This window comes from Mytilus californianus, unplaced genomic scaffold (assembly GCF_021869535.1).
Source record: "Mytilus californianus isolate M0D057914Y unplaced genomic scaffold, xbMytCali1.0.p SCAF_3, whole genome shotgun sequence".
NCBI lineage: Eukaryota > Metazoa > Mollusca > Bivalvia > Mytilida > Mytilidae > Mytilus > Mytilus californianus.
The window spans coordinates 1,890,454-1,915,498 of NW_026262679.1; the positions used below are offsets into that span (position 1 = coordinate 1,890,454).

At 32.3% G+C, this 25,045-nt stretch overlaps 1 protein-coding gene across 4 annotated transcripts in view; it reads right to left on the reverse strand.

Moving 5' to 3' along the window:
• The window catches only part of LOC127733814 (von Willebrand factor A domain-containing protein 5A-like), a 70,721-nt gene that overhangs the window by 44,549 nt on the left and 1,127 nt on the right, over nucleotides 1–25,045 (reverse strand). For 2 of the 4 annotated variants that reach the window (XM_052243202.1, XM_052243201.1), the window contains exons 2-7: nucleotides 10,057–10,155; nucleotides 9,086–9,288; nucleotides 6,961–7,180; nucleotides 4,124–4,299; nucleotides 2,982–3,090; nucleotides 416–526 (exon numbers count right to left, since the gene is read on the reverse strand). In XM_052243202.1, the coding sequence (XP_052099162.1) occupies nucleotides 416–526; nucleotides 2,982–3,090; nucleotides 4,124–4,299; nucleotides 6,961–7,180; nucleotides 9,086–9,288; nucleotides 10,057–10,111 (874 nt within the window). In that variant the 5' untranslated portion in view covers nucleotides 10,112–10,155. Of the gene's footprint in view, nucleotides 1–415; nucleotides 527–2,981; nucleotides 3,091–4,123; nucleotides 4,300–6,960; nucleotides 7,181–8,274; nucleotides 8,313–8,444; nucleotides 8,479–9,085; nucleotides 9,289–10,056; nucleotides 10,156–25,045 lie in introns of those variants that run through there. The other 2 variants (XM_052243203.1, XM_052243204.1) reach the window with 2 other exon arrangements.

A 25,045-nucleotide genomic window follows, 5' to 3' on the forward strand; every position in this document is an offset into this window, starting at 1 on the left:
TACATGAACTACAAGTAGCAAATGTGCATTCAGGATTTAGAAAAAAGGGAGCCCACAAACCAAAGTTAGAAATGTGACTTGTAAAAAGTCTATGCATTGAACATATATGTAGCTGTTAAAATATGGAATTCAGTACCGGTAAATATGTTTCTGTCACTTTGTTCATTGGCAAATTGGAAATGGCCGAAGTTCTGGTGAAGTTACTAAGCATGTATTAAAAATATCACAACTGGACTTGATGAAAACACAATACTTTTCAGACTGTGTCTAAGAAAATCTGACATACCAACCCTGACCTTATTATTTCTAAGAAGCAAACTGTAAAAACACATATATATATATTTATTGTTGTTGTGCATCTGTATAATCGATCACATAACTATCCATCACACTCCATATTTGTCTATGTACATACCTGATCTATCAATTACAAAGATAAATTCCCTCTTGCTGTCTTCCGTTTCTTCACCTTGTTTTAAATCAGGATAGAAGTTCAACATTAATAAATCTTCCTTCAGCAAGCCATCTGTAAAAAAGAATCAGATTTCGTTGGTCAAAGGTTAATTTTTGTGGATTTAATGTGTAGAGCATGCATATTGATGTCCTCAACATTAAACATGTGTATATAAATAAAAATAATTCCAGTAGTTCTGAAAGCAGCAAATGATTAGACCAGTCAGCAAGTATGATACTGAAAGCAGCAAATGATTAGACCAGTCAGCAAGTATGATATTGAAAGCAGCAAATGATTAGACCAGTCAGCAAGTATGATACTGAAAGCAGCAAATGATTAGACCAGTCAGCAAGTATGATATTGAAACCATAACCTTTGTTTTTTCTTTAAATCAAAGTGCTAGAAGCTGACCTGTGGAAAGTTTGCAACAGTAGATGTGTATTATTTCAAATAGGTTGTATAGATGTGTAGATTGTGTGGTTTTTCTGACTTTTAAAAAAATTACTAATACAAGGAATAATTGTAACAGGATGCTGTTACTAAGTCTCCCAAACAAAGATTCCATAATTAGTCATTCCCATGGTTGCCTGACATTGGGCAAAGTCCAGTACAAATTGGTTTGGTCTAGTAAAGTGATATGCATAAGTGACACCTAGAGATTAACCCTGTATGTCATTCAAATCTTCTTGAAATCGTGAACAGGAATATTGTCCCGTACAGGAATATATATGGTTTCAGGGTGGGGATCTCGACTTTTAACAAGTTTTCAAAAAGAAGGGGGGTGGGGGGTGACCTCCGTGAACTTCCCCAATATTTCATTTGATTTGTTTGATTGTCCAATACAAAAATATATATGGTTTAGGGATGGGGATCTCAACCGTTTACAAGTTCTCAAACAGGATGGGGGTGGGAGTGACCCCAGGGGGACTCACCTTTTATTTCATTTGATTTGTTTTATTGTCCAGTACAAGAATATATATGGTTCAGGGATGGGGATCTCGACTCTTTACAAGTTCTCAAACAGGACTGGGTGGGCATGACCCCCAGGGACTCCCCCTATATTTCATTTGATTTGTTTTATTGTCCCATTCAAGAATATATATGGTTTAGGGGTGGGGATCTCGACCGTTAACAAGTTCTCAAACAGGAGGGGGTGGGGTGACCCCCAGGGACTCCCCTATATTTCATTTGATTTGTTTTATTGTCCCATACAAGAATATGTATGGTTTCGGGGTGGGGATCTCGACCGTTTACAAGTTCTTAAACAATAGGGGGTGGGGGTGACCCCCAGAGACTCCCCCTATATTTCTGTTGATTTGTATTATTGTCCCATACATGAATATATATGGTTTAAGGGTGGGGATCTCGACCATTTACAATGTCTCAAACAGAAGGGGGTGGGGTCCAGGGACTCAACCTATATTTGATTTGATTTGATTTGTTTTATTGTCCTGTGATCATTATTGAAGACTGCATGTGTCTATCACTTACTGTTTTCAAGTTATAGTCATTTGAAAATTACAAAAAATTAAATCCCATAGAGTTCTATAGTAAATCCCTCCCTTCTGTAGGTCCTCAAAGTACCCCTAAATAGACCCCAAGAAGAAAATAATAAGAACTGAGCAAAAACAATAAGTCTCCAAAGTTTGTTTGGGAGACTTAATAACAAATAGAATAAATACGAATTTTGTTATAGTCCGATTTTGTGAGGCCGATTACCTAATAGGCCGAGTTTGTTATAGTCCGAGTCTGTTGATTAGATTAGATACCAGGATACTTTCGATACACTTGGGCTTTTACGTCTTTAATAAACATTTGTAAAAATCGTAGTAAAATAGTGTCGAAAAATGTTCATTCATTAAATATTATAAACACGGTATTTATTTTCTCTTCAACCGGAGGACGGGAGGAAACCCCTGAAACCTGGATTATTGTACTCCCGTCGGCACACATATATGATATATGGATCTTACGCATGTCTGAGGAATACTGATAAAAGCATAACTTAGAGAAACTGCTGTCTAGGTAGATGTGTATTGATTTTATTTTTTCCGCCCAGCGCAGTAGTAGTGTTTGTGATACCCATTTTCAAAATGAAGTTGAATTCATTTGAATTGTCGGTGAACATTCAGTACATTTTAATTCCAGCTGTAAGCTAATCAAAATAGAAGTAACTCAAAATTTCAAAAGCATCTTCCTAGAATTAGTATTCAAACACTAGTACTACATTATCTAGGAGTAGACATAGTAAGAAAGTCTGTCCTACTTCCGGTTTGAGGCCGATGCCTTAGGAAAGTTTATTGCTATAGCAAGCTATAGCAAACTTTCCAAAAACTACAAACAAAGTTCCCATAATTAATGACTTTACATGAAATAACATGTATTTTAAAGTATTTTTTAATATGTCAAATGTTATACGACAGGACATTTCTATTTTAAAGATCTTGATATATATCCCATCTAGTTGATCATTCAGGTTGTAAAGAAATTTTACAAACATACCCATGTTAAAAGTCTGTATACAAACCTCTTTCTTTATTTCCTAATTCTAAAATGATCTCTGGCTCATTAATATTATCATAGATTATATCAAAACTTAAATCATGGTCAAACTTGAACTCCTCTGCCAAATCAATCTAAAAAGATAAATATGAAATAATATATAGTTTTATAAATAAACTGTTGACACAGAGATACGTCTCGCCTTTTTGTAATTTTGCAAGTATCATAAATGCCAATGTTGAAATTAAAATAGCAATAAATATGCAAAACATTCAAAGTCAATGAACCATGACTGAAGGCACAGGGCCAAATAACTTGCATGGAAATGAGAAATGCAAAGGCTTATCAAACTGCATACCAAATACCATTGACTTATCATAAGTGGTTCCCTTTAAGCTAACTTAAACACAAACTTTTACTTGTAAACTATGCAAAAGATCAAAAGTCAATGAACCATGATGAGGAGGCAGGGCCATATAATCTCCATGGAAATGAGATACAACTGCATACCAAACATCATTAATTAACTATTTGTGGTTCCCCTTAAACTGACATTATCACAAACTAATACATGTTAACTTAAAGCAAATGTTTCAAAGTCAATAGACCATGAATGAAAGGGCGGTGCCAAATAATCTCCATGGAAATGAGATGTGCCAATGCTTATACCACTGCATACCAAATATCATTGACCTATTCGCGCACGAGCTACCACAAATGGTTGCTCTTAAACTGACCTAGACACAAACTGATATATCTTATCTAAGTAAATGTTTCAAAGTCAATAGACCATGACTGAGGGGGCAGGGCCAAATAATCTCCTAGGAAATAAGATGTGCCAGTGCTTATACCACTGAATACCAAATATCATTAACCTACCAATAATGGTTCCTCTTAAACTGACCTAATCACAAACTAATACATGTTATCTGAGCAAGTGTTCAAAAGTTAATAGACCATGACTGAGGGGGCAGGGCCAAATAATCTCCATGGATCAGATATATTAAATCTTACTATTTGCTATATTTTTGTTCTTTTTTCTTCTTTTAATTTTGAAAATAACTCATAACATTAAAATGTATAAATTGAATTTGAAGACCTATATTAGCTTTCCTAACATTTATTTCAAATTTGTTTGATAAAAGAGAAATGACAAAAAATACTTACAGATGCAGATAACTTATCTCCATTGACCTTGACATTAAGTTTGTCGTAAGAGCTGCTAACAGACTTGATTTTGTAACAACCAGACACAGCAGCACTGAAAGTCAATTTACATGGAGTTCTTATGTTCACTTGACCAGGACTGGACTCACTTCCCGGTTCTACATAGTGTCCAACATCTGTAATACATATAATAATAATAATAATATATCTAGAAGATATAAAGAGCATACATTGGTCACTATTCAATCCCCCTGAAGTCTGGAAGCAATTATCAATCCTAATCTGCTAGATTTTTATGAATTTTTCAATTCATTTTAGAAATTGATAAAAATTCAGAATTACTTCTGACTTGGTTTAGTTCTTCTTTTTTGTAATGATGGAGGTCATGTTAGAAGATGGACAGAGCCAACAACCTTAACTAGTAAAGAGGATCATAAATGTATAGATATACAACTTTGCTCCTACCCATGATTTTTTTAATATATTTTGTGAAATTTCCTATTTTCAGTAACAATTAAAGCTATGTTTAACATTTGTTAGAGCCATCAACAATCATTTTTACAGGGCTATATTGTTTAACATGCGCTGGTAGCAACAAAATCTCCACTTTTATCATTTTTTTAATTATTTATCTGCTTTAATTTGATTTTTCAGCAAATTTTCCATTTTCACTACAGCCATCTTTGTAAAGAGATGGGGATCATCAACAATATATCTTAAAGCCAATCATACATGTATCATTTAATCAAAGTTTGCTACCATTTTCACATCATCTGATGTTTCAGAATTTACTGATTTTTTGTCAAATTTTCTGGTTTTACTAACAATAACAACAATTATTGAAGGTCAATGATGTCTTCAACCATCAGTCTTAAGGAGAATCAGAATTGTATATTTTGAACACAAATTTAGTGTTTGTTGATTTGATTTTGAGCAATGTTTAAAGAAAGAGTATGTCAGTAACCATAATTCTTAAAGAGAATTAAAATTTCAAAGTAACTACTCCTTCAATGTCTGGGAGTAATTAATCCTTCTAAAGATTACTATGATTTTTTTAATATGTTTTGTGAGTTTAAAGCATATGTTTTGTCTTTATTAATTTAGACCATTTTGTTATTTAGTAAGCAATAACAAAAGAAACAAGCATTCTGAGAGTATTGCATGGCAATACATAGTCCCCTACCGGGTAAAAATTCATTATACTGGAACAAAATGCTAACTTGTTATATAACTTGCCATGGTGTAAACAAAAAATAAATATCATGTCAATATCTTCAAGCATGACTAAAAACAGTGTGGAAAACTGATTATATGAGTGAATTTTTCAAGTCCAAGGACCGTAACTCTGCACAAAATTATTAGACCAAAACAAAAATTTGAACTTGATGATAAAACTATATACCAATTATCAATCAATATCGTATAAGCATGATGAAAAAAACATAAGATATGATTAATAGTTCTCTAAAATTAGATATGATGTAATACAGTGCATATCTATTTTCAAATTATAATCAAATATAATTAATATAGTTCCAAATATTTTTTCTTTCATTAGTCACAAACTAATATAGATTTGTAACTTATCTAGAAAATGTCAACAACTTTTATCTACACAATGTAATGTATTGAAATATATACATAATAAAAATAGATTATTATCTAATTAAAGGATTTCTCTTCATAATTTTTTTTTATATATATAGCATTCAGAAAAATAGTTTATACTAAATAACTAACAAACCTGCCAAAAAATTCTTAAAATAATTGAACAAAGAATGTCTTTTAAAAAATTAGTTATCACCCTTTGTACAGAAATATGGTTTAACATAGTACTCTAACATTAGATATGGTCCAGAGTTATGGTCCATAACTCTGGATTAAATCATCAGACCGGAACAAAATTTGAACTTGATTTATAACTTGTCATGATAAAACTATATACCAAATATCAAATCAATATGTTCAAGAACGAAGAAAAAAAGTGTGGAAAGCTGATTTGCCGGACTGACAGAAGGACAGACAGACGGACAGACAGACAGACAGACAGACGAAGTGCAAACCTAAAGTCCCCTTCGACTACGTCGCTAGGGGACTAAAAACAAGAATGTGTGGACTGTGAAATTGGGGTCAAAACTCTAATTTGGCATTAAAATTAGAAAGATCATATCATAGAACACATGTGTACTAAGTTTCAAGTTGATTGGACTTCAACTTCATCAAAAACTACATTGACCAAAACTTTAACCTGATGTGGGACAGACGGACAAATGGATGGACAAATGGAAGGATGAACGGACCAACGAATGGAAGAACAGACCGAAAAAACAAAATGCCCTTAGGTGGGGCAATAAAAATTCAGATGAGCTTATAATGTGTCGGACTCAGTTATCTTGTTGTCAAAACCATGAAACACTTATTGAGAGCAATGGGTTCTCTTAAAAGTTCACTTTGAAGAGAGGCATATGTTTTCCCCCTGTTGTTATTATTGTATTTTCCCTGTTGTGTTTAAAATGTTATGCAAAAAAAAAGCACATAAAATTATAATGTTACTCAAAAAATATCATCCTGGTCTTCCAATTTGGATTAAATCTATGAACCTTGATTTATATAAACCTAAAGTTCAAATAATTAGTACTATGAAGGTTTCCATGGCAAATAATGATAATGGTTAGTAATAACTTTTTGTTATTTCAGGTATAATGGAATGAACTGATATTAAACAAATCACATATGATTATTTCTCACAAAAATCAGATACAAACAGTATATAAAGAAATATTTGGCTTTTTTTATGGTAAAAATATGTTAAAATACCTGACAATAGCAGAGTTTACCTGGTGAGTATCTTGGAGTCAGTACTGTTGGTAATGTAAACCTCATTTTCCCGTCTGTTTCTACAGACAGTTCTACAACATATGAAATGGTCAATAGTGCCCTCTCTCCTGCTGGCAAGTTGCCAAGTTTGCATTCAAATATATCAGCTGACGCATCATCTTCAGATAACAGCATGGCTGTGTGGCCACTTGATATTGCTTCATTGTAAGTTTCTTTAGCCTGCAAATCAGAAACAGAAAAATATCAAAAAGCTTCCAGACATTCCTCAAATGGAAAGTTCAGAAATCAGTATTCAAGTTATTGTGGTTGGTCTATATATAATTTATAAGGACGTTAATACTGAGTATCGTAGTTTAAGAGGACTTCATAAAAAAGATTTGGTCCACTACACAAGGTCCTTTATAGATAACATAAGTGACTATAAATTACACTATTCTTTACCAATTTTCCTTAGACGGGAAACCAACTAGTGGCAGGTGAATTCAATTCCAATCTTAATTGCCTAAGTTATCCTGCTGGTGATCAGTGGTTCTCTCAGGGCACTCAATAAAAGCTGACCACCACAATATAGCCAATAACGCTGAAAGAGGTGTTTAACACCAAAAATTAACCTATCCTTACACTGGAAGACTCTTCCAACATATGACACTGTTCCTAGTTTTATCCACAAAATAATCATACACATCTGTTTTACCTTAATTTTGTTTATCCATCCTGTCATTCTGCTGTGTTTTACTTTTATTTATCTTGACATTCTGCTGTGTTTTACCTTTTGTTTATACTGACATTCTGCTGTGTTTTACATTTTGTTTATCCTGATATTCTGCTGTGTTTCACCTTTAGTTTATTCTGACATTCTGCTGTGTTTCACCTTTTATTTATCCTGACATTCTGTTGTGTTTTACCTTCAATTTATCCTGACATTCTGCTGTGTTTTATCTTTTATTTATCCTGACATTCTGTTGTGTTTTACATTTTGTTTATCCTGGAATTCTGCTGTGTGTTACCCCATGTTTATCCTGACATTATTTAATGTTTTACCTTTTGTTTATCCTGCCATTCTGCTGTGTTTTACCTTTTAGTTATACTGACATTCTGCTGTGTTTTAACATTTGTTTATCCTGACATTCTGCTGTGTTTTAACATTTGTTTATCCTGACATTCTGCTGTGTTTTAACATTTGTTTATCCTGACATTCTGCTGTGTTTTAACATTTGTTTATCCTGACATTCTGCTGTGTTTTAACATTTATTGATCCTGACATTTTGTTGTGCTTCACATTTTGTTTATCCTGACCTTCTGCTGTGTTTTACCTTTTGTTTATCCTGACCTTCTGCTGTGTTTTACTATTTGTTTACCCTAACATTCTTTAACGTTTAACCTTTTGTTTATTCTGACATTCTGCTGTGTTTTATCATTTGTTTATCCTGAAATTCTGCTGTGTTTTAACATTTGTTCATCCTGATATTCTGCTGTGGTTTACCTTTTGTTTATCCTGACATTCTGCTGTGTTTTACCTTAAGTTTGTCCTGACATTATGTTGTGTTTTACAATGTTATCCTGACCTTATGTTGTTTTATCTCTTATTCATCCTGACATTCTGCTGTTTTTTACCTTATGTTTGTCCTGACATTCTGCTGTGTTATATTTTTAGTTTATCCTGACATTCTGTTATTTGTTCTCTTTTGTTTATTGTGGCATTCTGCTGTGTTTTACCTTTTGTTCACCCTGACATTCTGATGTGTGTTAATTTTTGTTTATCCTGAAATTCTGCTGTGTTTCACCTTTTGATTATACTGACATTCTGCTGTGTTTTACATTTTGTTTTTCCTGACATTCTGCTGTGTTTTACCTTTAGTTTATTCTGACATTCTGCTGTGTTTAACCTTTTATTTATCCTGACATTCTGCTGTGTTTTACCTTTAGTTTATCCTGACATTCTGCTGTGTTTCACCTTTTATTTATCCTGACATTCTGCTGTGTTTTACCTTTAGTTTATCCTGATATTCTGCTGTGTTTCATTTTTTATTTATCCTGACATTCTGCTGTGTTTTACCTTTTATTTATCCTAACCTTCTGCTGTGTTTTACCTTATATTTATCCTGACATTTTGTTGTGTATTACCTTTTGTTTATCCTGACACTCTGCTATGATGTGTTTATTGTTGACATCAGCTTCAAACTTGTAAACAGCTGACATGTCATCCATTGGGAAGATAAAGCTTGTTTGTAAGGCTTCCAATGTGTCATTACAATAAGTGAGTTGACTCTCTACATTAGCTATAAACCCCTGGACTGTAACATGGACCTTAGATTCCTTCAGAGGCACTGCAATTTGAAACAAAGCTTGCTTCATTGGCTGATTAAAAAAACACTGGAGTTTCTAAGAGTTCCTTTCATTTATTTAATATCAAATAAAATTGAGAATGGAAATGGGGAAAGCATTTATAGATTTCTATATGTATTTAAAAATGATGTTCTTGAAATAAGGGGAACTATTAACCAAAATGATATTGGTCACTTATAATTTAACAAAGATCACATAAAACAGCCGTGTAGCTGCATTAAAGCAGTGTAAGCAAATGCTTACAAATAAAGTTGCTTTTTTGTTTTAAATATTGTTAGGGAACAACCGTTTGATATTCTGGGGGATGTTTTGCAGGTTTACTATTTATTTTCAAAATTCTCCTGCCCCCAATTTGAGAAGATTGATGATGCAGCAATCAGTACAACTTTAGCTAAATCAATTCAGCCAAATAATTGGTCAAATGTTGACAACCAACAAAAGTTATTCTTACTAAAATAAAAGTGGGAAATTATAAGTTTTATTTCTCTGACAGATAATTGTGGCACCAAAAGGCACTGTAATATATTATAGCTTGATAAATATCAATGCCTCACTGCATCAGAGATATTCAGTCAGAAAAAGTAGGTTTATTGTTTACACTACGCTTTGTTCAATAGTTATGATAATGCATTTGTTAGGGATCATGCAGATGAATGGGCAAATTTGAGTATCCTTATTAAACTCCACTTGTGCCAATCTGGACACAGAAAGAGTCTTAAAGTGCTAAGCTTTCCTTTATTACATTGTACCTGTGGTATCTTTTCCTTCTATAATAAGTCCATAAAGAGATTTTCTAGTAGCCATGGTGTAAATAATAAGGCAGTTCAGTCTAAACTATCTGATTATGTCTGAAAACAAATTGAAATATATCAGTTAACTTCGGATTAAGTCATTACAAATCCAGATAAACTACTGCTGAAACACTGGTTGTCTTAAAAAATATCAGTAACATCTAAAAGTTTTTCATGTTTATTTTTTGTTATTAAGAGTTGACATATTGCGTGGACATGATGGATACGTGTCTCTTGAAAGACAGCATGCTGACTTCTAGTTGTCTTTTGAATGTGTGTTGTTTGGTTGCTGTCTCATTGACATACCCCACATCTCCTGTATACCCTTTGTTTATATGTATCAATGCTTCAAAGATGACCAAATAAATAACTTGAGTGATAGAATAGGAATCTTCATAGCTTACAAGATACAAATATATATTAATAGGTATGCCACATGAAATTTCAATAGATTTATATGATAAAATCAACCATTTTATGTGATAGAGCATAACACACTGAAATCAGAACACTTTACTTTTTGAAATTATTTGAAATGGTTAAAAAGTTATGATAAAAAGAAATATCTTAAACAGCAAAAAAAATTGGACAATTCTATCCAAAATATTATAAATTATAAATTTGACAAAATTGACCAACTTGCCATTTTTAATTTGATATAACTTCATCAATTGTAATATAATATGTATGGGATGAGGTATATTTCATATTTGGGGTTCTATGTGATGAATAAACATAAATCATGATTAATTTTCATCTATTTGCTTTAACCAGAAAAGTCTAAACTTGGGGTTTGTAACATGTCCCGATGGCGTCCAGCTTCAAAAATGACTAAGTCCATCATGTTTTCAGCATGAACTTTGCATTACTTCATTAATATATGCACTTATGCACTATCTTCATGAAATTTCGTCTGTAAGGGTTTTTTGGTATGATCTTTCATTTAGACATGTCAGATTTAGTGTAAATCATCAACTTCAAGCAAAAAACAGTATCCATGGCAACCATTTTCATTAAAAAAACGACTAAGTCCAACATATTTTCAGTATAAACTTTGCATAGCTTCATTACTATATGAACTAGTCAAAACATTTACTAAATTTTATCATCGGTATAAGGACATCATTCGTAAATATAACTCAACATGCAGATATCTTATACGTTCAGGTATTTCACATCCAATCTTTTATGGTAATATTCTTTACAAAGCACAAAAATGTCAGTATTCACCTCAAAAGCTAACAAAACCTTTAAACAGACTTATTAAGAAGGGATATAGTTACGATACTGTTGTCAGGTCATTAAAGATTGCATATTTTGGCGTTAATATTAATTCACACGTATAGGGTCTTTGCATCGGAATTAAACACATTTATTCTAAAACCAGTTGTTGGCATGACACGGGTTATGTTCTTCTCATATATTTTGTGACGGTATAATACTAAACCCCTAACAGGAGGGATTGTGCCTGATATTCATATGATGAAGACATAATCTTATAAAATCAGTTTAATTGAGGTCTGGAGCTGGCATGTCAGTAACTGCTAGTAGTCTGTTGTTATTTATGTATTATTGTCATTTTGTTTATTTTCTTTTGTTTCCTATTCTGACATCGGACTCGGACTTCTCTTATACTGAGTTTTACTGTACGTACTGTTGTGCGTTTGTTTTTTCTACATTGGCTAGAGGTATAGGGGGAGGGTTGAGATCTTCAAAAACATGTTTAACCCCGCCGCATTTTTGCGCCTGTCCCAAGTCAGGAGCCTCTGGCCTTTTGATTTTAGTTTCCTGTGTATAATTTGGAGTTTAGTATGACGTCCATTATCACTGAACTAGTATACATATTTGTTTAGGGGCCAGCTGAAGGACGCCTTCGGGTGCGGGAGTTTCTCGCTGCATTGAAGACCAATTGGTGGTCTTTCGGCTGTTGTCTGCTCTATGGTCGGGTTGTTGTCTCTTTGACACATTCCCCATTTCCATTCTCAATTTTATCTTCATGAAATTTTGTCAGTAAGGGTTTTTTGGTATGATCTTTCATTTAGGCATGTCAGATTTGGTGTAAATCTTCAATTTCAAGCAAAATGGTATCCATGGAAACATTTTTTTTGTGAAATTCTGCATTTTTTTGTTACAATCCTAAGAAATTTTCACAAATATTTGACAAATGTTTGACCTGACTGCATGCAACTCAGCATTTATTTTTTGATATGATCTTTTATTTTTCAATATCTTAAGTAATGTAACTCCTACATTTTATGCCAAACTGTATCCATGGCAACCATTTTTCTTTGTGAAAATGTGTAATTTTCATTATGAATCTTTATATAGCATGTCAAATGTTTTTGAAATTACAGCAATTGACCTTAAGATTTTCAGGTACCATCTTTCATGTAGTCTTGTCTAATTTTTGTATCTCTTTAAATTGTAGAGGAACTGTTACCATGGGAACCCTATATATTATATAGCTATATTACATATTTTAGTCATATATGGAGCAGGAAAACTTTACCCTTCCAAGGCACCATTTTCAACACCATTTTTATTGGGATTTCATGCTACACAATCTTTTGTTTGTTTTTTGTTTAAACTGTTGTTTTGGTGATTTTGCTACTAAGTAAAGGAAAATCCCTTTTATGAAAATAGTGTTTGCCAAAAAGCTTAGTTACCATATTGCTTTTCTATTTTCATACAATGAATTGTGTATCATATTGAATCATTTTTACAGTACTAGTATACTGATTTCTATATAGACAAACTATGAATTAGATAACAATTTAATATACCAACAGTTAAATTACTACTCTTGAACAAAATACTTTTCAACAAATTGCTTATGGTGATGATTTATATCATCAATGTTTGGAATTATCCAATGTCTCAATCCAGGGGAGGGAAGAATGTCAAAATGCGAATAAATAACAAATTTCATATCTATATCCTTTATATCCTCCTTTGACGGCCATTTAAATGTAATTCCTTTTTTTCTCTGGCGTGCCATGAAGTTAATATTTAATATATTTTCAGGTTTAAGCTGCAATACTTCTCCTGGGTACCAATCATCCTTAAATGATATAGCTACCCTGGTACCAACAGTTATCTCTTTTTCTTTGTCTAATTGTAAAAATGACACAAGATTATCTTTTAGATGCTCAAGAGTGTTTTTATAGGCAAATGCTGTTTTTGGAATCTCCATTTTTAAAATCTGTTTGCAATATAAAAGTTGATCGCTCAATTTTTCCTTTTTTAATTTAATTGTTTTTGCTGTCCTTAAAATACTTTCGATATCATCTCGGTTTCTCACTATTCCCCCCTTTTTTTTTACATTACATTCAATTGTGTTCATCTGTGTTTTTTTCTTTTGTTCTGCTTTTAATTTCTTACATTTTACAATTTTTATCATTTTTGTTCTTTCTTCCAAAACTTTTTTTTCATGCAACCTCTCTTTTCTTCTGAAAGAAGGGGCTTTATTTCTAGCTTGTTTTAACAGTTCTTTCCTTTCAAGTATTGATTTAGTTTTTAACCATGCAACAGTTTTGTTCCTTTTAAGCATGCTCGCTGAACTATGATGTCTGAATGTATGTAGCATTTGGTTTTTTTCTCATCGAAAAAATCATGGTCACCAAACAAATTTTCAGCAGGAATATTTGTTAGTTTGCTATGTGAAGTACACTGCTGAAGTTGGACATCTGCTGAACCATATATTTCATTTTCTAAGTGGTCCTTAAGCTGCCTCTCAACTATTTGTAACATTGCTTCACATATTTTGTTTAAATTTGGTTTTACATTTGGGAAATGCATGGCAGCATTAAGTACAATTTCATCTGTAACATGAGGATAGTTTTCAAATAAAGGCTTCATATTAAAGGTAATATATTGAATGTATAGTGGAATCCTTTTTAAAAATATGAATAGTGAACAAGGGGCGATCCAGGATATTTGAAAGTTGGGGTGTCTATTACCGATTATCGAAAATATAAATTTTTATGGACGATTTTTTAAGTACTAAAAATTTACATGTATTGTGAGAAACATGAGATTTTAAATTTTATTGGCGATCAAGGGTGAGGAGTTCACCCTCTTCATAAGTACGCTACCTGGATCAGCCACTGGTGAAACATTACTTTTAATTTTAATAGATAATAGTCCATTTGCAGATAACTGATTTGATTCTGTTATTTCAAGCCTTTAACACAAGTTGTTTCCCTTTACCATTTATAAACTGGTTCTATGATGGACAAAATGGGCTGCTGCCATTGTAAATAAGAAAATGTGATATGAGTGCCAATGAGACAACTCTCCATCCAAGTTACAATGTATAAAAAGTAAACTATTATTGGTCAAAGTAAGGCCTTCAACACGGAGCCTTGGCTCACACCGAACAGCAAGCTATAAAGAACCCCAAAATGACTAGTGTGAAACAATTCAAACAGGAAAACCAATGGTCTAATTTATGTAAATAAATTGCTTCGCCGAGGGCAGCTGGATACGACCGCAGAGGTCCAACCCTGAACAGTTGGGGCAAAAATGGACACAATATTCGTGCTTGATACAGGTCTGAATTTGGATTGTTATTAAATATTTGACACATAATAGGTTTCTGACACAGAATGTTACTGTCAATTTTTTGCTTTTGTGGAATACACTTTGCTGTTGCGAATTGACCCCCCCTCCCCCACAAAAAAAAAAATGTACCCCCCCCTTTTTTTTGCTTTTGTGCAATACACTATGCTGTTGCATATTGACCCCCCCCCCCACTTTTTTTTGCAAAAAAAAAAATATTTGAAGAATTTTTCTTTTTAATTTCTGAAATCTGAAATGAGAAAAAATTGACCCCCCACAATTTCTTTTTACCCCCCCCCCCCCCTCCCAAATTTTTTTTTCACCTCCCCCCCCCCCTTTTTCCCCCAAAAAAAATTCTTTCCCTCAAGATATGGTCATAATCTCAAATCAAATTTCCAATGGAGTTTGCAACCATAATTACCCATTTATATACATCATAAAAGTCTTAAAATAGAAAATGACATACATAATCATGGCTAAAATTAATATTCCTTAATAGTAATTTCTAAAAATAAATTGACAGCTAATCATCTCAAGACAATACAACATTTCTTTATACATAATTTAAAAGCAGTGTAAGGGAGGTAATCAAAACGTGTTTGGATTACCTCCCTTACACTGCTTTTAAATTGTCTTAAATAGTTGTATATTAACCAGGAAATCCTTGTCATTCCCCCTTTTTTGCCCCTAATTCCTAAACGGTTTGAGCCATAACCCCCCAAAGTCAATTCTATCCATCCCTTTGTGGTATGGATACTTGTGGTATAATTTCAGAGAGATCCATACACCGTTCCACAAGTTATTGTCTGGAAACTAGAAAAATGCTTATTTGGGCCGCATTTTGGCCCCTAATTCCTAAACTGTTAGGACCATAACCCCCAAAATCAATCCCAACCGTCCTTTTGTGGTTATTAACCTTGTGTTTAAATTTCATAAATTTATATTTACATTTACAAAAGTTATTGTCCGGAAACCAAATGTCTTCGGACGACAACGTGATAGCAATATACGAAAAAAATTTGCGGTCGTATAAAAATTGCATAATTTTCATTTTTTTTCCTAATAAAAATATCAATGATGTCATTGTTCAAGTAATTTTTAAAATTGGAGTTATCTTCCTTTGTCCATGATTATAGTTGAATCAACTACAATCAATGCTTTATACAACATGTACAATGCAATGTTTAATTTTGCCTTCCACTGATAAAATACAGATCAAGTTGAATTTGGGTAGTGTCACTTTAACCATTATTGAGTTATGCCCCTTTTTAAATCGAAAAATTGCAAAATATTTAGTATCCATTCTGTAACTTAAGTTTGACCCAACCAAACATGAAACCTATACACAATACTTATTACCACAAAACTAAGATCAAGTACAAATTTGGGTAGCGTCACTTTTATTGTTCCTGAGTTATGTCCCTTTATAATGCTGTATGCAAGTGGGGGCATCATCTGTGTCCATGGGGACACATTCTCCATTTATTTTGTAAATATTTTGATATCATACATGTATAATTGTAACAATATAAGTTAAAACAGGTGCTAACTTGAAAATATGACATGTATAATAATGTTGGTTTTTTTTAAGTGTGTATTGTACTGTTGTACCAAGAATATTAAAAAAAAAATGTGGATAGTGTCCACATGTGGACACAGATGATGCCCCCTCTTGCATATCATATAGTTATAAAGGGACATAACTGAAGAACAGTAAAAGTGACGCTACCCAAATTTGAACTTGATCTGAGTTTTGTGTGTAAGTCTCATAATATTTGGTTGAGGCTAACTTAAGTAGAGAACAGAAACTAAAAATTCAGCAATTTTTCTATTTATAAAGGGGCATAACTCAATAATGGTTAAAGTGACACTACCCAAATTCAACTTGATCTGTGTTTTATCAGTGGAAGTCAAAATTAAACATTGCATTGTATAAAGCATTGATTGTAGTTGATTCAACTATAATCATGGACAAAGGAAGATAACTCCAATTTTAAAAATAACTTGATATTTAGAAGAAACTAAAAATTTTGCAATTTTTCCATTTATAAAGAGGCATAACTCTAGAACGGTTAATGTGACGCCACCAAAATTCAAACTTGATCTGTGTTTTGTGATAATAAGCATTGTATATAAGTTTCATAACATTTGGTTGAGGCAAACTTAAGTTAGAGGACGGAAACTAAAAATTTTGCAATTTTTCCATTTATAAAGGGGCATAACTCTAGAACAGTTAAAGTGACCCCACCAAAATTCAAACTTGATCTGTGTTTTGTGGTAATAAGCCTTGTGTATAAGTTTCATAACATTTGGTTGAGGCAAACTTAAGTTAGAGGACGGAAACTAAAAATTTTGCAATTTTTCCATTTATAAAGGGGCATAACTCTAGAACGGTTAAAGTGACGCCACCAAAATTCAAACTTGATCTGTGTTTTGTGCAAATAAGCCTTGTGTATAAGTTTCATAACATTTGGTTGAGGCAAACTAAAGTTAGACAAGAAACTAAAAATTTTGCAATTTTTCCATTTATAAAGGGGCATAACTCTAAAACGGTTAAAGTGACGCCACCAAAATTCAAACTTAATCTGTGTTTTGTGGTAATAAGCATTGTGTATAAGTTTCATAACATTTAGTTGAGGCAAACTCAAGTTAGAGAACGGAAACCAATTTTGGGACGTACGGACGGACGTACGTACGTACGTATGTACGTACAGACGGACAAGGGTAAAACTTAATGCCCCCACCGCTACGGCGGGGGCATAAAAATTATTAAATGGGGAACATGTCCATGGGACACAGATGATGTCCCTGCTTGCATAAAATGTTATACAGGGACACAACTCAAGAACGGTGATGCTACCCAAATTCGTACTTGATCTGAGTTTTGTGGTAATAAGCAATTTTTCCATTTATAAAGGGGCATAACTCTAGAACGGTAAAAGTGACGCCACCCAAATTCAAACTTGATCTGTTTTTTGTGGATAATATAAGCATTGTTTTTAAGTTTCATAGCATTTGGTTGAGGCAAACTAAAGTTAGAGAACTGAAACCAATTTCGGGACTTACAGACTTACAGAGGTACGGACGTACAGACGGACAAGGGTAAAACTTAATGCCGCTTCCACTATAGCAGGGGCATAAAAAACAGTACTATAAAAGTCATTCTAAAATATCATGGGCTGTACATAATTTAAATAGGATATCAACTCCATACAGAGAGAGGCATCTACACAGAAACCCATTGTAATTCAGCCGTTGTAACATTATATAAATAACACATAGCTGAGAGGGTGATAGAGCAGATTGTTACCCCGAGAAAACATTGTCAACTGAGGCGAAACCAAGGTTGACAGTGTCTTTTCGAGGGGTAACAATCTGCTCTATCACCCTCTCAGATATGTGTTATTTAATTTATTATACTGAATGTCCTATCATTATTGTCTTTTTCCGTTGAATATTAAATTTAAAGTATTTTACTATGACGTCACATACATAACAACGGTACAGGTATTAGACAACAACAAAAGTGAAGCAAGATTTTTTTACTTTTTTTATTTTGACAGTCTATGAAAAAGTTCTGAGCCAAAACGTAGATATTGAGTATTGTCTTTAATCATTTGATGTAAATTCAATTCATTGTCCTCTAAATTATAGATTTTTGATTGGTCTGCACGAGAGGGTGACATTAAAAAAATTGTCTCCCGCTCAGCCATGGGATAGACTGTAAATTATCACCCTCATATCAGCTAGCCAATCAAAATCTGGCATTTTAACGTGAAGTATAATAATATAAAATAGTGTCCACTATCTATGAAATTTTGTCAAGTTCTTCGGAACAATATCTTACTGTGAAATACTGTCTCTGACAATATTTCACACTCAATTTCTGTCCATTACAATATTCACTGAGTAAAATACTGTCCATGACAATACTTTCTAATCAAAGTATTCTTCCATGAGGAATTGTGATGCTAATGGCCATGAAATTATGAGAGTGTTCCTGGAATATTTGAAATATTGTTCTTGAAAGTTATGTTTGTAACCTTGAAATGCCGCAGCAAATAATTCTCATATACAGTACACAAGCAGGAATCATGCATGGTGCACATTTTATATCTTAATAACCGAAAATATTCTATAAGGCAAATATTTTATATATCAAAGAAACATACATTTTTTTCCCTAAGCCAAGGGAAATGAATGTTTTATTCCACTGCCTCTACTTTTTTAACTTCCTGAACATAAGATATTAATTTAAATAATTGACCTTATCAGAATCTAAAGGACTATGGGTAATCTCATTGTTCGTACACCAAATATGAAAATAACGTTACGTTGAATTTCCATTGTTAAGAACGTTTTTAACCAATCACGTTTTGGTGTACGCTTTTGAAAATATTACCCAGAATGCATTAGATTCTGAAAGGACGAAATTATCCGCTTGTTTTTTTATAACTACACATGACATAAACAATGATAATCAGTACTGATCAAAAGTAATAGTCTTTAAATTTTTTTTTAATTTTTTTAGATCTGAAATAACTTTTAAAAACGAAATTACTATACTATCTATATAACATTAACCGAGTGTTACATAGCACAAGGAAAGTCCCGACAATCAGAGGGGAATATGAAGTTTTGTTCAACGTAACGTGGGATAGTTTCAACCAATCAAATGTGGAATTTATGGGCCAGCTGAAGCCCTCCTCCGGATGCAGGATTTTCTCACTGCATTGAAGACCCATTGGCCAAAGGCTGATTTTTTGCCCTTATAATGGTCGGGTTATTGTCTCTTTTACACAATTACACTGTTGACAATTCCCTCATCTATCCATAACTCATGGTGGTGCTCCTCTAAATGAAAGGAGGCTTATATGTGGCATATACACATGAACATACAAGGGAGTGTTTTTTTATAACTACACATGACATAAACAATGATAATCAGTACTGATCAAACAGTGGGAAAGCCAGTGACATTGAAGAGTTCTTTCCGGTGGTCACGCGGGAAAGGGGACATAATCTAAAAATGTCTAGGTGGCGCTGTAATCAGCGTGTAAACAAAAACGTAGCATATGATTCAGACAATAAATTTATCAAAACGACTTATCATCCAACAGTATTTGCGGTTTAATCTTCATCAGAATAGATTTTGTCACACGACTGCCAAAAATATATTAAAATAAGTGCTTCGTTATTGAAATATGATAAATCAAAAGACTACCTCCGTTGGTTTCCAAAAAACCGCGGGTAATACCCCCGTCTGAAAATAACTGACACAATTGCATCCTAAAGCTTTTCATTGGTTGAGATATAAATAAATGTGACCCAGAAACACATGGGCACATGACTATGTAAAGAATTCCCCGTCACTTCGAGTCTTGTTTACATAATAAATACCTCAACCGGAGGTCAAAATTCAACATTTTTCTAACGTTTTTGGCGTTATTTCATTGCAAAATTGAGCAAATGATGTCAATTTTACCAGTTTTTAACCACGAAATTGATTCAGACAATGAAGTGTGATGATGTTTCCTGGATTTTTAATATGTTTTACATAAAAATGTTGATAGGTTGAAGGCTTTATTCCGTCATTTGTTGATTTTTTTCATGTTGCTCAGACTCCTTGTTTCAACAATTTTCTGCATTTATTTAATTATTCGTTTAATTATGCTGCAGTGTATAACAGATTTATGTAGTACATTGAAACTGGTTTATTCTATGAATGAATTTTTCCATATAAATGACTTCAGATGTCTGGAAGCCCCCCCCCCCCCCCTTTCCCACTTTCAAGAAATTTCAGTTTGGCAAAAAATATTGTCTGAATGAAAAGCTTGCACAAATGCAAAGTGTAAACACTCAGCTAATGTCTGTTTTAAGCCATTTTTTTAAGTCTAATGATTACAGTCATTCTTTGTTTCTGTAAATATTTACCTGAAATGTGTCAACTTGTCAATTTTAAAAATATTAAAAGTATCAATCAACAAATATTGCCTGCCTGCCACTGTGACATGAAAATCTGATGAGTCAATAATTTTCACTTGATTTTTAGTCTTTGTTCTTATTGTATAAATAAAACTAATATGCAAGTGGGAAGTTAACACACAAACATTTGTATTTTGGCAAAAAATATTGTCTGAATGAAAAGCTTGCACAAATGCAAAGTGTAAACACTCAGCTAATGTCTGTTTTAAGCCATTTTTTTAAGTCTAATGATTACAGTCATTCTTTGTTTCTGTAAATATTTACCTGAAATGTGTCAACTTGTCAATTTTAAAAATATTAAAAGTATCAATCAACAAATATTGCCTGCCTGCCACTGTGACATGAAAATCTGATGAGTCAATAATTTTCACTTGATTTTTAGTCTTTGTTCTTATTGTATAAATAAAACTAATATGCAAGTGGGAAGTTAACACACAAACATTTGTATTTTGCCTGTCCTTATCAAGGAACCTGTTGTACACTAACCATTCATGTTTAAGTGTTTCTGGGCCCTGGTAACAAATATTTGTCATTGTGTTTTCAAAGTGTGTGCATGTTCTTAAAGAAATGTTTTGAAAAAGTTTAGTGGCCATTCATCAAATTTGTTTTTCTTCCATATATATATATAGTAGCTGTATTTATTTTATCATTAGTTCTGGATTTAGAATTTTTATCACATGCTGTTTTATAAGGTCCTTTATACTTGACAAATTGGTTTGCAAATTGTTGAAGGCTAAAACTGTTGCCTATAATTATCATCCTCTATCAATTGTCAATCATGTCAATATGGGTTTCTTTTAAAAACAACTTTTTCCAAAAAAAATAGTTCAACTCAGATATGCTGCTGCTGAAGAAATTAACATTAACAATGGTATTTTTCAAAAAAAGCATTCATTAATTACACTATTCCTTCATTGAAAATGAAAAAAAAGTTTTTTTAAATTGAATGCATCCAAGGGCTTTCCTGGATTAACCTTCAACAGGTATGCTCAATGCCTAGTACATACAAGTCTTAATACAAGTGAGAGCTATATGACCATTAAGAGCATTAAAAAAAGCTATATTGCTTCTGAGGTCTGCTTTGAAGATGGCATATGAATGTCTCACTCTGATTTTTGGAAATCCTGTTTTGTTGCGTTGATATTAATTTTTCGACCAACAACTTTTATTTCACACTAATCTTTTTCGAGGTCTATCATGATATACTTAAATCAGATACATATATACCATTCCTATATCTGTGTGCTGATTTTTCTGCAAAAGCAATACTTTTTACACATTTTATTCCATTCTTCAAATTTGCAATAATAAAAGCACACAATAATTTGCAAAATCATGTGATTACATATAGGAAAAGGGCACCTAGGCATCTCATTCTAAATACTACACATGGAGCAGGATCTGCTTACTCTTCCAGAGCACCTGAGATCATTTGTATTTTGTGGGTTCAAGTTGCTCAGTTTTCATTTTTCTAATTTGAATATTAGTTTAAACTTTTCATCAAATAGTCTGAAAACAGAGATATGTATCTGCTGAAAATGATTTATTTAGGTGCAGGGGTCACCACACTTCAAAATCTCCCTGGAAGCATATAACAGTGAAAAGTCATGTCATGAGAGGCCACTAGAGAGACATCAAGGATATCTCTGGGAGAAGTGAACGATTCTAAAACCACTCCATTTAAGTCCTTCACACCTAATAAATCATTAAAGTAGACCTTTTACATCTTTGATATTTTTTTATGTCTCAAATACTACAGTACATACATGTATATGGCTAATGTGCTTGCTTTGCATCTATGAATGTTGTATTGTATTGCAGCAGCAGCATTGTCTCATGTACATCTACCCCATGTCATCAATATAAAATGATTATGGTGTTTCACTTTGTATATATAAAAATGTTAAGAAAAAAAAAGTTTATTAAAAGATAAATAAATACAAATGCATAAAAATAATGTTAAAATGAAACATATGTAAATAATATCTTAAATAATTATAAGTAAATAAGCTTCAATCAAATAAACAAAATTTAATACAACTTAAATACTTTGAAAGTTAAAAAAAAACCAAACACATAACAATAAAGTTTAAAATTTAAGAAGCATAATTATTGTTAAAAAGTCCAAGTTAAAGTAAAAACAAGTCAAAAAGTCCTCTGTTCCATAAATCCTCAAAATGGAAGTTAATGTTTCCTGCTCTTCTTTATTCCTTATTTTCTATTGTTACATGTATCTGTAAATATATAATTTATGCATATGATATTAAATGAAAATAATTTCCCAACTTCTCTAGAGTTGTCATATGAAATTATAATTTACATTTTAATTGTCTACTGATTCTTATGTGGTCCAAGTTTTAATTTAAATTGAATGTTTCTAATTTCACTAATGTAAAACTAATCAGATGTGAAATAATTGCCAATGAGACAACTATCCCCAAAAAATCAAATGGAGTGGATAAAAGCAATTTTATGCTACACTAAAGCCTTCAATCATGAGAAAATCCCATAATGTATACCGGTATACTTAAGTTTGTTTTTGGATATTTGTTATTATTTTTTTGAAATTGAAATTATTCTTATTTTAATCTTAAATAATCAAAAGTATGCATATAAGCTTCAATAAAAAAAAAACAAAAATGTTTAGACTTTTGATGTAAATAAATAATTTATTTTAATGACTTTATATGATATGTCTGATAAGAAAAGGTCATAATCATATACAGCAACATATGTTCAAAGAAATTTTTTTATTTATTTATTCATTTACTTCAGTATCTTAACATGTTAAAGTTAAATTCATCACTATAATAACATATCAATCTGTTTAATAGATATTAATATATATTTTATGATATTAAATGTAAGTAAACGTCATAATTACAAACAAAATATCAGTATGAGAGCAAAAATATAAAGTAAATGCACAAGTAAGTCTGCATTCAGGTTGAGAATTCAAACTCTCCTTGTGCAAGTTATCTGAACTAGGATTGCTGTAATCAAAGGTCTGTGGTTATCTATGACGGACGGACAGACAGACGGATGGACAACAGTATACCATAATACATTTGTACCTCTCATAAACGGGCGTATAAAAAGGAGGGTTCTTTTTCCAAATTGTCTTTGCCTAATGAATATTCTATTAAGAATTTCTTTTAAATATTTAGGAAATTTCCTTTTATCATTAAATGACATTTTATCAAAATAATTGTGAAAATTACTAAGAATATTCATTTCTAATGAAAATTAATCTTCAAAATGACAACAGATTATGGGTCTATTCTAAATTTAAAAAAAATGGAAAATTAATAATAAAAAAAAATCATAACTTCATATTACATTCCTTTAACTGTATCTGAACATGATTAATGAAAAAAAAACACTGACTAGATTGTCAAAATCTTATGAAGAATATTTATATTTATATTTCAAGTAAAGACAGAAAATGGCGAAATGTTGACTTTCTTATCAGATAACCTTTGTGTAACATCTGTGGTCAGTTTATTCATGTCAATATAATACTTGGAACCATGGTTTATTGGTAAGAGTGATATATAAATTACAAGGACTTCAAACTGTGAAGCTACATGTAATCAGTTGTGAAATTTGAGATTCCCTCAAATCTAAGGGCATTCTTCGGGCTGTACTATAAAGTATATGAGCAAACAGGCATCCACCACCAATAAAACCTGGCCACAACACATACCTTGCCAATACTGTGGCGTTAAAAATCAACAATCAATCACATATAATTTGTGTGTTTTTTTAGCATGGAAGGAGGGGCAGAACTGATACTTTCCTCCTGATTAATATTTCATATACCTGAAATCTGTTCAAAATATTTTTCATGACCATATATGCATTATTTAACAAAAAAATGGTACTGTTGTTCACATAAACAAGGGTCTGGATGGGTACGTGTCCTCCATTTCTATATTAATAAATCTTTAAGGTCATTTGTCTCTATTCTTTATACTTTTTGCCCATCATTCTCTTTTCTCAATAAATTAGCACAACATTATTCTCTATTCCTTATATTTTTTAGTCAATTTTTCTCTATTCTTTATACTTTTAGCCATAGTACTCTATTCTGTTGTTATTTTTTTTGTCACACACTCATTGAACTAACCTTTTTACTATACGAGAGAATCAAACAAATGATCACAAATGCTTTACACAACCGTAATAAATAAACTAAAATATAAATGCTATCATTGACAGGCCAAAATTAAAGTTTTATTTAAAATTGAAGTCTCACGCTGGGAAAGGGGCGTTTATTTACATGTGGTCTGTGGAAATTTCAGCATCGAAAAAGGGGCAAATATATAGCCATAATTTGGCATAAACCGATCTGATCAATAAAATTTTGTTATTGATATTGTTCATATCTTTCTACTAACCA